Source organism: Dipodomys ordii, unplaced genomic scaffold, assembly GCF_000151885.1.
Source record: "Dipodomys ordii isolate 6190 unplaced genomic scaffold, Dord_2.0 Scaffold15, whole genome shotgun sequence".
Classification (NCBI taxonomy): domain Eukaryota; kingdom Metazoa; phylum Chordata; class Mammalia; order Rodentia; family Heteromyidae; genus Dipodomys; species Dipodomys ordii.
The window spans coordinates 7,398,786-7,412,144 of NW_012267231.1; the positions used below are offsets into that span (position 1 = coordinate 7,398,786).

The 13,359-nt window shown below is 51.1% G+C and overlaps 1 protein-coding gene across 1 annotated transcript in view; it reads right to left on the minus strand.

Moving 5' to 3' along the window:
• Window positions 1–1,581: 1,581 nt before the first annotated feature.
• Igf1r (insulin-like growth factor 1 receptor) overlaps window positions 1,582–13,359 on the minus strand; it is a 223,329-nt gene continuing 211,551 nt past the window's right edge. Inside the window, exons 19-21 of the mRNA XM_013012046.1 lie at window positions 12,616–12,745; window positions 8,124–8,258; window positions 1,582–4,515 (exon numbers count right to left, since the gene is read on the minus strand). Of these exons, the coding sequence (XP_012867500.1) occupies window positions 4,134–4,515; window positions 8,124–8,258; window positions 12,616–12,745 (647 nt within the window). The 3' untranslated portion in view covers window positions 1,582–4,133. The remainder of the gene's footprint in view (window positions 4,516–8,123; window positions 8,259–12,615; window positions 12,746–13,359) is intronic.

Genomic DNA, 13,359 nt, shown 5'->3' on the forward strand with positions numbered 1-13,359 from the left:
GCACACGGTGTTCTGTGCTCCTGGGAGTTCATTCAGACTGGGTATCCAATGCCAGGGCTGGGGGACTGCCTTCATGCCCACATCAACTCATGTGCCTCAGTGGTTCACGTGAACGTCAAGCAACGTGAGCTGTTGCCAGAAAAGGAGAGTGCACGGAAGATGCCACAACGCGGCAAACAGAAGAGAAAAACCAAGAAGAGGTGGGGAAAAAAAGCAGCATACAGTGTGGGGATGTGAGCGATGCCTTGGTTATCATGGAGGTGGAAGTGAAAGGGACTGTACCATCCCACGGGCACAATTTCCGCTTTTGATTGAAGTGCCTCGGAGGCTTTTAGGAGGGACACTACTGGCAGGTATTTTCTCTCCACTTAAAAGCTATTCTATAAGAAAACACACATCGAGACAAAACCAAAAAGAAAAAAAAAAAGACAACAACTTGGACAGCTGAAACAAAACCCTATCACCAGCTGAATGACCTGTAGAAATCCAGTTGTGGAAAGCGGTAGGTTTGTGCAAAGAGAGGAGAGGCCATGATTCCAAAGGGGTCACGTACAGTGCTGAAGAAAGAAACCCTGATCAGATAGGACGTGTCTCGGTGACCTGAAGATCCCACAGACCAGAAGGAGGCGGCTAGCATTCTTTCAGGAGGACGGAGGCTCCCGAGCTGAACTCTTGAGGACTGAGCTGTCTAGTGCTCACCAATACTCGAGGAAGAACCGCCTACCAAGTTGCCATGCTGCCATCCTCAAAGGCCTGTGACCACAGTCTCTCATCCACTCCTCTAAGCAGCAGGGTAACAGGGCGATGGAGGCCCAGCTCTGGAGGAAGGCTGGGCACTGACCTCTGGCCTAGCCGGCCCTCAGGTTTGGCCCGTCCTTGTTTACCCCTAGGGGACGAGGCAGTGTGGGTAAGATGGGTCACGTGCCACTGTCTGGGGATGCCACTGGCCGTCCCGCGAGAGCCTCTGTGCTCCTGAGTAGGGTGTAGGGGGATCAAGGTCTCTGACTGTTGATTAGTCTTGCCTGGGTCTGTCTCGGCACAGGAAGCTAGGGGAGCCACCCGGATGTCCCCAATATAAGACACATGTGGGGCTCCTTCCAGACAAGACTATAGGTGTGGGCATCTTCTGTCCCTCAAACTCGAGGAACACCTGCTCTCTCAGGGACCAAACATATTGGCCATTCAATCTGTCTAAAGCAGTGGTTCCAGAGGTGGAGGCGACAGGTGACCCCCACTCTATGTTCTCGTGAACCACCCCTCCTCCCCCCCCACCCAGCGGTCATAGAGGCTGCTGAATGAAGGAGCGCGGGAAATCCTAAGACCTTGCAATCACGGAGGAGGAGAGGAAAAGAACTAGCTCAAAACAGAAAAGCAAAGGCAAGCCACTGGAAATAGGTGCAGAAGCGAGTTAGTGTTGTTTGGACCCCGGAATGCAGCCTGACCTCTCCCTGTGTCACCTGTGTGTGTGTGTGTGTGTGTGTGTGTGTGTGTGTGTGTGTGGTCTGTGGTATGAATGAGGTTAGCAGTATCAATGGCCTATTGTCAGGTGAAGTGTGAGATGGTTTCTTGTTTTTTTTTTTCTTTTTTTTCCCTATATACACATATAAAAAAATAAGAGTGAGGTAGATAAATGTTTGAAAAGCAATAACCAAAACACCCCCAAAACTATCCTGTCCTGCACACACACACACACACACATACACACATTCTAACCTTTGCCTTTAAGTTCATAATGGGGGATTCTCTACTGGTATCACAAAATAAATTAAAAGAAAACTACTCATAATACGTTCTTATTTAGCGTTTTCTTTTTTTTTTCTTTTTAAGGGGAAACACTGACTGAGGCTAGTAAGAAAGCTGAGACTGAATCTACTCACAAGCAGAAAAGCTTGGCACCTTTGCTTTTCTGGATTTAATCTCCAGCCACGACTAGCAGTCATCATCTTTGAGCTTTGTGCTCACTCATTTTTTTTTTTTTAACATTTCATCCCAGAAGCAATGCGTGTGCTGTGAAAAACAAAACGTAATCGAGCAAGACTCTGTCCTTCCTGCACCCCAGGACCGAGATTCCCAGCCAAGGAAGGCCCGCCAAGGCCAGGCTCCCATCTCCTAGGAGAGAATGAAGGAATCCGGGGCTGCTGTGCAGCTAGCACTGCCCTGTTCGCACTCAGGCTGGCAGGCCCCGTGCGCAGCACCCTCCCCCACCACCGGCCTGCTGTGGCTGTAAGGCACAGGTAGGTCCGATGAAGATGGCCAAGCCACATTCTGCTTGCTGTACAGGTGTTTCAGGGGATGGAAGGATTAAATAGTCATGAAATAAAAATGATCAAAAAAAATCAGCATTCCAAATGCCTAAGTGTCTGCAGTTGAATACTGCTGTTGTACCCAAGAATCTCTCTCTCTCTCTAAATACAGATAGATGCATGTTACCACCAAAAGAGCGGCAAGGGAAAGTGACAGATAAGACAATGAGGAGGACAAATACCCAACAAGGACATGTGAGCTATTCTGTTTTGTTTTCTGACCTGAGTTTGTATCACGTCTGGTCTGGGACAGAAGGGGCACCTGACCACAGAGGGGAACGAGGTCCTGTGGCCTCCACCCCAGCCCCATCTGCTCATGCCCTAACCTTGTGTCCACAGAACCTACAGGTTAGAATACAACGAATGGGACTGGGGACAGCAGGAAAGGGAGAGATGTATTTACATTAAAAAAAAACCCTCCAAAAAACAAAAGAAAAACCAAAATAAAAAGAGAAAAAAAATCCACAAAAAGATAAAAACAAACAACAACAACAAAAAACCACCAGGCATCAAAGAGTTAATGGCAAATTATGGTCCAGAAGTATCCATTGCTGGGAGAAGAGCAAAAGGGGGTGGGGGGAGGCGGAAATCACACACTCTAGTACAAAGCATTAAGAAGTTTTCTTGGAGTGAGCAGAAGAGAAGAAAAAGGAGACCTGTAACTTTTCATAGATTAAATCCACAAAGATAAAGAACAATAACCAAAAAAAAATAGCAGCTTTTTTTTCTGTACAGACATATAGATGAATATCTGAATCATAAAAAAGTTATAAAAGTGACATTAAAGACGACGTGTATGCAAATGTTTTCCTGGTCTAACATAGAACTGTAAGACCGTGAGGAAGTCCTAGTCACAGAGCTTAGAATGCTTGAATCTGTCGCCTGCTATTCTTCCCGCTACTGTGTGTCTGAATGCCCGCCTGCAGCCCCGGCCCGTCTGTGTCCCTTGGGGTGGGGTGGTGGAGGTCAGTAGGGAGGAGGCTGGGGAAGAGAATGGCACAATGTCCACAGAAGAGAACCCCGTTTTCTCATCAGCCCCGTAACAGCCTGGTTGTCATAATCAAGGAGAGCTGAGTGGATGTGGGGGGTCGGAGGAGGGGGGTCATGGGGCCCATCACCCACCCATCCCTTAAACCGGAGGTGAACAAGGGCCTGCTGGATGTACCCCCCCCCCCCGTGCCTCAGAGCGGCGTGGCCACGGCGGGGGGAGGGGAGGAAACACAAATCCAGGATTTTGGCAAAAATTTGGCAGCATAAAAATGGTTAACAAACATGGATGAACAATGACCCTTTAAGTTTTTGGAAGGCCCTATGAAAAGGCTAAAGATTGTTAAAAAAAAAAAAAGTTGTTCTCTATGTGCGTGTGTGTGCGTGTTCTATGTTTGTGTAAAGACATATATGGTGTCGGGCGGGTGGGTGCGGGGAGCGTAGACACGGGGGGGTGGGGGGGGACACTTCTTGGTTGGGCTTGCTGCAGAGGTTTGTTGTTTGTTTTTTCCATTATGAAGCAGAAAAGGGAGAGAGAGAAAGAGAGAGAGAGAGAGAGAGAGAGAGAGGAGAGAGAGAGGCAGAGCGGCTGTGTTGCTATTGTTATCATTCAGGTGTGTAGAGGCCCTTGCCCAGTAGTGTTTTGGGGAGGGAAATAAAAAGGCTGCTTGCATATTGAAAAAGGAACACCCCAAATGCGTTTACTGCGGAGAAGCTGTCCCCCGTTGGGTAGCCATGGTTGCTCTGAAGATCCACTGAGGTGCAGGAGGCTTGTGACTCCATGGTGGGCCCCACTCTCCCGGCCCGCCCCTGCGTCCACGTTACTGTCAGCGGCTCCGAGCATCAGCAGGTGGACGACTGGGGCAGCGGCAGCGGGCGCTCGTTGGCGCGGCCGCCGTTCATGTGCGCGTACGGCTGTCTCTCGTCGAAGCTGGCTCGCAGGACCAGCACTCCAGGGCCCGGGCCATTCTCGGCCTTGTGTCCTGAGTGTCTGTCGGGCAGAGGCAGGGAGGAGGAGGAGGCCGAGGGGTCCAGGGGCACGCTCTCCATGTTCTCGGGCTCCAGGTCCAGCTCCTCGGATTCGGGGGGCTTGTTCTCCTCGCTGTAGTAGAAGGAGACCTCGCGGAAGCCCGGCTCCATCTCATCCTTGATGCTGCCGATGATCTCCAGGAAGGAGGGCCGCATCTTGGGGTTGTACTGCCAGCACATCCGCATCAGCTCGAACCTGAGGAGGGAAGGGCGGAGGGTGGATGGACCGGTCTGAGAGGGGGCCCCACGGCCAAGTAGCTAACCCTAAGGGCTTCTTTCTGTGCTTCCCTATCTCATATAGGTTAAATGGTTCTACCATCACCCTACCCACCCGGGTGGCTCTCATCAGCACAGAACCCAGGCACAACCAAGGTACAAGAACCCCAATTCTCATCTCCTGAGAAGGCTCTGACTTCCTTCACACCGTCCACCCTGGGGGTCTGATCAACAGAGGCAAGGGGTAAGAAATGAAGCTGGGTGCCAATGGCTCATGCCTGTAATCTTAGCTGCTTAGATCCCGGGCTGAAGCCAGTATCAGGCAGGAAAGTCCATGGGATTCTTATCTTCCACTAATCACCAGAAAGTTCGAAGTGGCGCTGTGACTCAAGTGGTAGAGTGCTAGCCTTCAGCCTAAGGTATAATTCCTAGACCCTGAGTTCAAGCCTGAGTATTGGCATAAAAAACAAATCTCTCTCTCTCTCTCTTACACACACACACACACACACACACACACACACCCTGGCTTTCTGCCAGAAGCATCTCTTAAAGGTACTGACTCAACTTCAACCAGAATCAGAAAACAGGAAAGCTCCATTTTCCCACTAATAAGGCTGAAGAAGAGCTACAGCTTCCCAGGTCCAGAGGAAGGGGACTATGGGACGACAGACAGAAAGAACACAGGCCCCTGCTGGCTGGACACCATCCATAGGCAGAGCTCTGACCCTGGGGGTTCACGCCTCACCTCGTCAAGTCTCAGTGGAGACCGGAAGCAGGAAGCCAACAAGCCTGCAAGAAGACGGCCTCCCCCTCCGCCATGCACCGGGGCCGTCAGATGTCCTGGGAAGGTTTGGTTTACAAACTGGCAGCTAGTGTGGTGTCCTGTGCTCTGGTCAGGTGCAAACACTCCAGAGTTCCCATACTCCCAGCATTTCCCAAAAAAAGACACCCCCACCCGGCCCCACACCACCCCGGTGCGAGGCCCTAAACACGTGGAACTCATCTCTATGGCTGGGCTGCGATTTCCTCTCTGGCAAACCAACTAACTTATCCCCGAATAGAAGTTCGGCGGAGCCAAGAACACGAGATGCATCTGGCTCTGTGCCCCGTGGCCGGGGGGGGGGGGCTGAGAAGGTGCCACCGGCCGGGCAGTGATGTGGTAACATCAGCACAAACAAACCATGTGATGACTCTTTGAAATCACTCCAGCCCTGGCCTGTCCAGCACTGCCCATAAAAGGAAGTCTTTTTTACACTGTGGAATCCCAGACCTTGTTTACACTCTTTAACACAAGAGAACTCTCCAATAGATTCTAGAAGGATTTATGAGCTGATAAAAATCCTTCCTTTAAAAAAGGCATTTAAACAAAACAAAACACGCTGGCCAGCCCTGGTGATCGCACAACTGTCCTTATATTTGTGTGTATGTGTGTGTGTGTGTGTCCTAAGGCTTGAACTCAGGGCTTGGAAGCTGTCCCTTAGCTTTTTTTTGCCCAAAGCTGGCATTCCACTACATGAACCACATCTCTACTTCCGATTTTTAGGTGGTTAAATGGAAATGAGAGTCTCATGAATTCGCCTGCTTGGGCTGGCTTCACTCAGCCTCCTGAGTGGCACCCGGTGTCCCCTGGGTGTTGATGGTGGAACTCACACCACTGTCCTAGCCTTTATTCTGCTGTATGAAAGCCAGATTCATCCAGGTCTCCAGGTTTCATGAGACCCAGGACTAAGTCTGCCCTCATTTTTGGTGACTTAGCAGCCAGTGTGCACCCAGAGGGTTCAATGGCCTTTGCAGGCTAAGCGCACAGACAGACCTGGGTATGAAAGAGAGCTGAGGACTGGCTGCCTCATTCATTTAAATGTGGGTGCAGCAGAGACCCACAATCCAAATGCAGTCTTGTGGTAGTTGCTCAATCCATTTCAACTGAGTGGAGGCACTGAGATTCGCAGACCTAAACACCCCGGGGTTCAGATGATGACATCCTTCTTCTAAAGCTGGATCACACCGCGACACTGACAAGATTTGGGGGGGGTGTTCCTGGCTAGTCCTCAGGACACCTGCTGCTCATACAGACACTGCGGAGTAGCCAAGGGGTCTTCCTGAGCCTGAGCTGAACCCCCCCCCCCGTCCTGTGGTTACCGCGCTGCCAAGGAGGCCCGTTCCCCTCAAAGCACACAACCCAGCACTGTCTCTTTGCATGAGCCCAGCAGGTTTCATGCAACTCCAGAGGGCTTGAAGACTCCCCTCTTCCCTTCCTTTCCTATCTGTGAGCCCCTCTTGAAGAACACGTAAGAAGGCCGCCACAGACTCCCCTTTCCACGAAACCAGCTTGCCTCTCCCTCACGCTGTTCTGTTCTTGGAAAGGAGGCAGATTTGCCAAGGGTGGGGTGGGGGTGGGGCCATTCTGGATGGTGAAGCAGAAATGCCTCCTGAATGAAGCTTTTCAGATCCAGGAGTGACCTCTGTGTGTCAACTTCCTCCTCACTGCCCTGGGAACAGGAAGTGCACAGCCTTTCCCATGGCAGGTGGCTGCTTCCCAGGCAGATTAAATTCCTATGAAAATTCTGCTTGTCTGGAGGTGGATCCAAAAACTCAAGAGGCCCATGCGTGTCTCAGGGACAACTGTTTCACCAACGTTTGAGGGGGAAAAAAATACAAAGACAATACATACCGCTCCAACGGCCAACCCCAAACCACAGGAACAAAAGTCATACACCTGCGGGAGGCTCTGGAACTACTTGTGAGCCGGCAAGCCACTGCTGATCCCAGTAGGCCAACTCTATTCCTGTACTGTGTGCCACTGTGCAAATGCAGTGGGCATCACTGCCCAGCCTTGTAATGGGCTGGCACGAACACAGGAGCCGCCCTGCTAGAGGTGGAGAAGACGCTGCAAGTGGGGGAAGGGGGGAGGCTAGCCTCAGGGCATCTCCTCCCCCCTCCCCTGCCAGCTTCTCTGGGTAACCCCCTCCCCCTCTGGAATTTGGCTTATGTGTTGCGTTCTTACTCTCTGTTACTCTGTTGATCCGGGATTGCTTTGGTCACATATTTCACAGACCCTGGGCCCAAGAAATCCCAGGGAAAGCCATGAATCCAAACAGAATGATGAAGCTGGGTGCTGGTGGCTCATGATAGTCATCCTAGCTACTCAGGAGGCTGAGATCTGAGGATCACGGTTCAAAACCAGCCTGGGCAGGAAAGTTTGTGATACTCCTACCTCTAATTAACTGCCAAAAAAGACAGAAGTGGAACTGTGGCTCAAATGGTAGAGTGCTAACGTTGAGCAAAAAAAAAAAAAAAAACAGTTAAAGGATAGTACTAAGGCGTCCAAGTTCAAGCTCCAGGTCTGGCACAAAAAAACAAAACAAAAACTGAAGGACTAAGGAATTAAGGTGCTTGTGTACAACGACTCTGGCCTTCTGTGAGGCTAAAGGATTCCTCTTGTAATCCTTTCCCGATGATGGCTATACCCACAGGACCAGAGAGAATGACTCCTGTACTTCCTAAGTTTTAGGTCATGTGACCCAGGGAAATAGTCATTTGAGGGATAAAGATCCAAGGAGTGGGGAAAAGGGCTCAGGGAATACATACAGCATGTCGGGGCAGTTGTCTGGTTTGTCTAGAAGCCCGCCTTCCATGACGAAGCGAAGGACTTGCTCGTTGGACAAGCCTTGGTATGGCTGCTCAGCCAGTGTGGCGATCTCCCAGAGGACCACCCCGAAGGACCTGCAGGAGAAGAGAAGCGTGAGTGGCGTGGAAGGACACTAGCAGGACCTCACACCTCCTTCCTTCCTTCCTTCCTTCCTTCCTTCCTTCCTTCCTTCCTTCCTTCCTTCCTTCCTTCCTCCCTCCCTCCCTCCCATGGTTCCTGAACCGTTTGGAAGCACTTGATGTTCACCACACACATTTCCCGTCCCAACCACGTATTCATCTCGCAGGGTGATGCGTGCAGACCACAGCGTTCTAGCCTGGCCATAGATTTGGGGCGATCCAGTATCTCAGGCTCCTCGGAGGCATTCCAAGCCAAGAGTTAGGAGACCTATATCCCATAATGCCCCATATGGACCCTCTGTGTAGGCTCTGATTTGATAGGTATGGGACGGGAACCTGGGCCTTTATATGAAGCTTTTAGAGGGATCTTGCTTTGAGCCAAGGGAGAAGAGACCACAGAACTCAAGACCTGCTGGCCAGGGGGGAGGGGAAGGGGGAGCTCTGTCACAGGTGGAGGTACTGGGGTGGGATGTGCTGGTTTATGGAGTATGTTATACCCGAAGACCCTTCTGTACAGAGTCTGGCTGAGAAATATACTCAGCTAGGAGAGCCATGGGCAGCCCTGCCACCAAGGCAGTTTGGCCCATTAGTTCAGAAGAGCAAACCACAGCAGGTGCATCACACACACAGACAATTCATAGAGCTACCGGCTCATGAGGAATGTTATCATCTGCCAAGTGAACGTGCACATCTTTACCCTTGACAAATCCTATTTGCCATCATGCTGTCAGTGGAATAAAGCAGGCTGCCCACGAGGCCTGCTGGTGGAACCTGAGCGGGACTGGCCGAGCCTGAAGGAAGAGGCTCTGCCGGGGTAATTTTCCATCCTGGGGCAGGGGCAGAGGTCTCTGTCTCTGACTCAGAATGATTGGTCTGCTGTGTTAAGTCCTTCCTATGAACAAAAGGTTTCTGTGCATATTGGTACTCAAAGCTGATGTCAGACATAAATAGAATCTTAGCAATCAGGAGACTTGACCACACTGAGGTCCTTTTCTAACTGCCGGGGATTAAAGACATCATCTTCATGTTGTGCAAGAGACTGAGAAAAGCCAGACCCGAAGGCCAGAGCACAGCTTGAAACATCTGAGGGCCAACGGAAGCGGTTTTCTGTTGTCTTCACTCGTGGAAATCCTGCCTTCTAAAACCTTTCCAGTCCTATCTGTGGCATGCCTTGGCATCCACCCGCATCCAAAACATGGCCGGGGCTCACAATGATCAGACTTCCATGATTCCTGACTCCAGCCTGGTCTGGCCCTCTTCTCCTGCCCCATGTGCCCTCTCTGGCCTGTGTTGCGGCTTGTAGGCATCTAACTCTTGCTGGGTGGTTCCCACACTGGCCCTTGCAGCCCTGGCAGCTCTCCTCCAGCTTTGTCACTTAGCTATCCACAAACTCAGCGCGCCTCCAGCTGAACTCTGTCCTGCACCCTCTTCATTTCCTGTCTTACCTGCAGCCAACGCCTCATTCCACTGGAGCAGCCCTACCTGGGGTAACCTGGTTTCCTCAGTCCCACTGCCAACAGAGGCTAAGGTGTGTCCAGAGATCTGGTCCCTTCTGCTATGGGTCTGCTGCACCCTTTCTAGAGGGTTCTAGCAACTTCTAGCTCTTTACCTTCCTCCCCCCCCCTTTTTTTTTCATTCTGTGCCAGTCCTGGGGTTTAAATTCAAGGCCTTTTGTTCTCACTTGCCTATTTCCATTCAAGGCTGGCATTCTTGAGCCACAACTCTACTTCTAGCTTTTCACTTTAATTGGAGGTAAGCGCCTCAGGGACTTTTCTGCTCAGGCTGGCTTCAAACCATGATCTTTCGATCTCAGCCTCCTAAGTGTTAGGATTAGAGGTGTGAGCCACGGGTGCCCAGTTCCCAACTCTAGCACCAGGCTGCCCTGTCCTGTCCAACTACCTTCATAATTCACTACAGAGCCTGTAGACGTAGCCCTCCATCCCTAGCAAGCTCAGTAAGCCAAGAAAGAAAGGCCGGGTGGGGAGCGATGCATATTCTTGGGCAGGGAATACAACCAGGCTTTGTGTCCCCATCTGCAGTCGTTTGGACCCATCTTCCTCCAGGCCCAGGGGTGTGCCATGTCCTCTAAGCCAGATGGGCCATGTGAGGGGAAATAGGAGCTGAAGGAGAAGCTGCCATGATTTATAAAACCCGGTAACAAAGTCTTAGATGACAGAGGAGACTGGAGGGCAGGAGACAGCCCACAGGGAGTCACACAGAGAATGACTGGAGCCACACGCTCCTCCCTCAAGTCTGGTGGCCCCCATCCTGGCCTGGGGACCAACACAGCCTTGCCACTTGCCACTTGAGTGACAGCTGTGAAAAGTGCTGTGGACAGGATTCAGGGCTGGGCCTAGTCTCAGAGATGCTTTCCCCAGCCCTCTGATTCTGGAACTTCCTACCAAGTCAAACTCAGTTCTTCAGACTTCGTTTAAGAATGACTGTCCTGTGCTACAAAATACATTCTAAACATGCCCCATATTCTTCTCTGTGTGTGTGTGTGTGTGTGTGTGGCGGCGGGCGGGGTGGGTGTGGGGAGCAGAACCCAGGCACAGCTGAGAAACCCACATAACCCAACATCCTGGCCTCCCCCCCCGCCCCCGCTGTATCCTCAAAGGCTGGGGTGAGAAAACAAAAATACTGCAGCACTGTCAGAGCCTGGCCATTTGATGGAATGAATCCCAGAGGCCTGCTCTCCTTGGTGCCTGTTTTTCTCTTGTTGGTTCACAGCAGTTATGTAGTTCAAGGGCAGGGATCAGCATGGAGCACCACGTGGTCCCTTTGCTGCTGCTGCTGGTGACGGCTGCTAACCAGAATCTGGGTAGAGTCATTCGGTGAGAAGTTAACAGCTCTGGTTTCATCCGCCCACCCTGCCTACGCTTCCATCCTGCAAACTGACCTCAAAGCTTCCTGAAGCACGAAGCCTAGAGCGAACCCATGAAAGAGAACACCCAGGTGTGCTTTCTGCCCCTCCGCTCTCAGAAGTGGTGCATCCACTTTGTTGATTTGACAGAAAAGAAGTAACCATCTTGGACAGGCTCACTGCCCAACAGATCTCATCTCTGAGGTTCAAGAAGCAATGGGGCTCTGCTGGGTCCTATATCCATGCTATTTCCAATTTGCACCTGTCCTCCAAATGAGACTCAGAACTGTTGATGACACAGGGTTCATGAAGTTTAAAAATGATGTCGGTCACTACTGAAATAGTTCCTCTCTGCGGTCATCCACAGTTGGGAGTAAACAACTACCATTTCCGTAACATAACAGCAACGGGATCTCCCGAGAGGAAAGCCAAGACACTTGCTGAAATTCTAGAAGGTGGATGTGCCAGGTCTCTTGCCTGCCAAGAAGCTCAGTTGTATTTCAGAACCTGATGGCCTCTCCACAGTGTTTCCAAGGAACAGTGGTAAACAATGCTGCAGGGAAATCTTCCTACTCCCTGGCCAGTGTCCTTTCACCACAAGACATTCGCACTACTACTAAGGGAGACATCTGGTTTTCCAAAACCACTCGTGGGTCTACAGGGATGGGTGCCTCCAGAGAGAAGGCAAGCCGCAGATGAGACCAGGAGGAAAATATGTAAGAGTCACAAGCTTTAAAGGGGGAAGATCCCAATAGCACAGCTCCTTCCAACAACCAACCCACACAGTTTAACAAAATGAATACCAGCCCAAACACATTTTGTCAGAGGAAGGTGAAGCTCAAGGGGGAGGGGTGGATGAATGGAGAGAGAAAGGGTGGACAAATACAGCCATGCTTTTCCACGTACATGTGTGCAAGCGACTTGAACGGATGGGTGGGGTTGGGAGAGATGGGGGGAAACAATGCGAGGGGTGACATTGCCTAAGATGCACGGTGCTCATAAACTGATATGCGCAACTGCAATCTCTGAGCAACGACTTCACGTTAACAAATAATCAAATAAAATACAGAAGCGGCTCCGCTCTGAAGGTGCCGCTAGGGGAGACAGGTGCATCAGCACAGTAGCTATCTACTGAGAAAGAGGAAGAGAGGGGGAAGGCAGGCAGGGGAGAAGCATGGCTCTAACTTCTGGGAACGTAATTGAAAGCCGCTACAAATGGATGAAAATGTTTGGGAGTTCCCACCATGCCCTTCTCTCTTTAGCGGCCCCCCACCAACAGCAGGAGCACCTCCAAGACGAAGGTGTGAGGCCCACCCAGCATTGAGCTCAGGATGGAAATTAGGGGGGAACCAACAGAGACCCAGAAGAAAAGAAAGCCCTGGACTTTGAGCGATGGCATACACAGAGGCCAGAGGGACCCGGCCGGCCTTGCATCAATACTTGTCCTACCAGACATCCGAATGGGTGGTGAAGACGCCGTCCTTAAGTGACTCCGGGGACATCCAGCGCACGGGCAGCAGGCCCTTGCCTCCTTTCCGGTAGTAGTCTGTCTCATAGATATCTCGAGTCATACCAAAATCTGGAGGGTGTGGAGAAGGGGTGGTTACACGGTGCGGGGGAAGCAGCCCGTGGGAAGAAGCAGAGGCACGGCTGCCGTAAGCACTGACCCAGTGCCTGGCTCTCTCCACGTTCAAGGTCAGACACAGCCAGTCCACTCCACTCTCGGGAGGCCCAAAGAAAGGTTTGCAACTTATGAGGGACAGACTGTAAGGGGGAGATTAGGCCCATGACAAGTGACTACCAAGAAAGCTCCGGGTTTGAACACAGCCATTTGGTCTGGTTCACTTAAGAAGTTAACTCTCTTCTTACATTGAAAAGGATGGGCCATTTACAAAGTATGGAGTTCCTTAATTTATCAGGAAAACTATACCCCCCACAGACCAAGGATCGGTGACATGTTGCCTAAATGGGAGAAAGTACACTTGTCTTCTTGGCAGTGTGGGCTTATGGCCAAAGAAAAGGACTCCAAGTTTAGTAAGGGGGAAATCACTCAGGCTAACCAGCCAATCAAAGAACACGGTGAGACACGCGAGAGATGCTGTTTACTAGGCTCCTGAAGCAATTACCCAGCGCTGTTTTTCAACATAATATACCCAATTGTTTCTAAAAACTTCCTCAATTTTCCAGGACAGC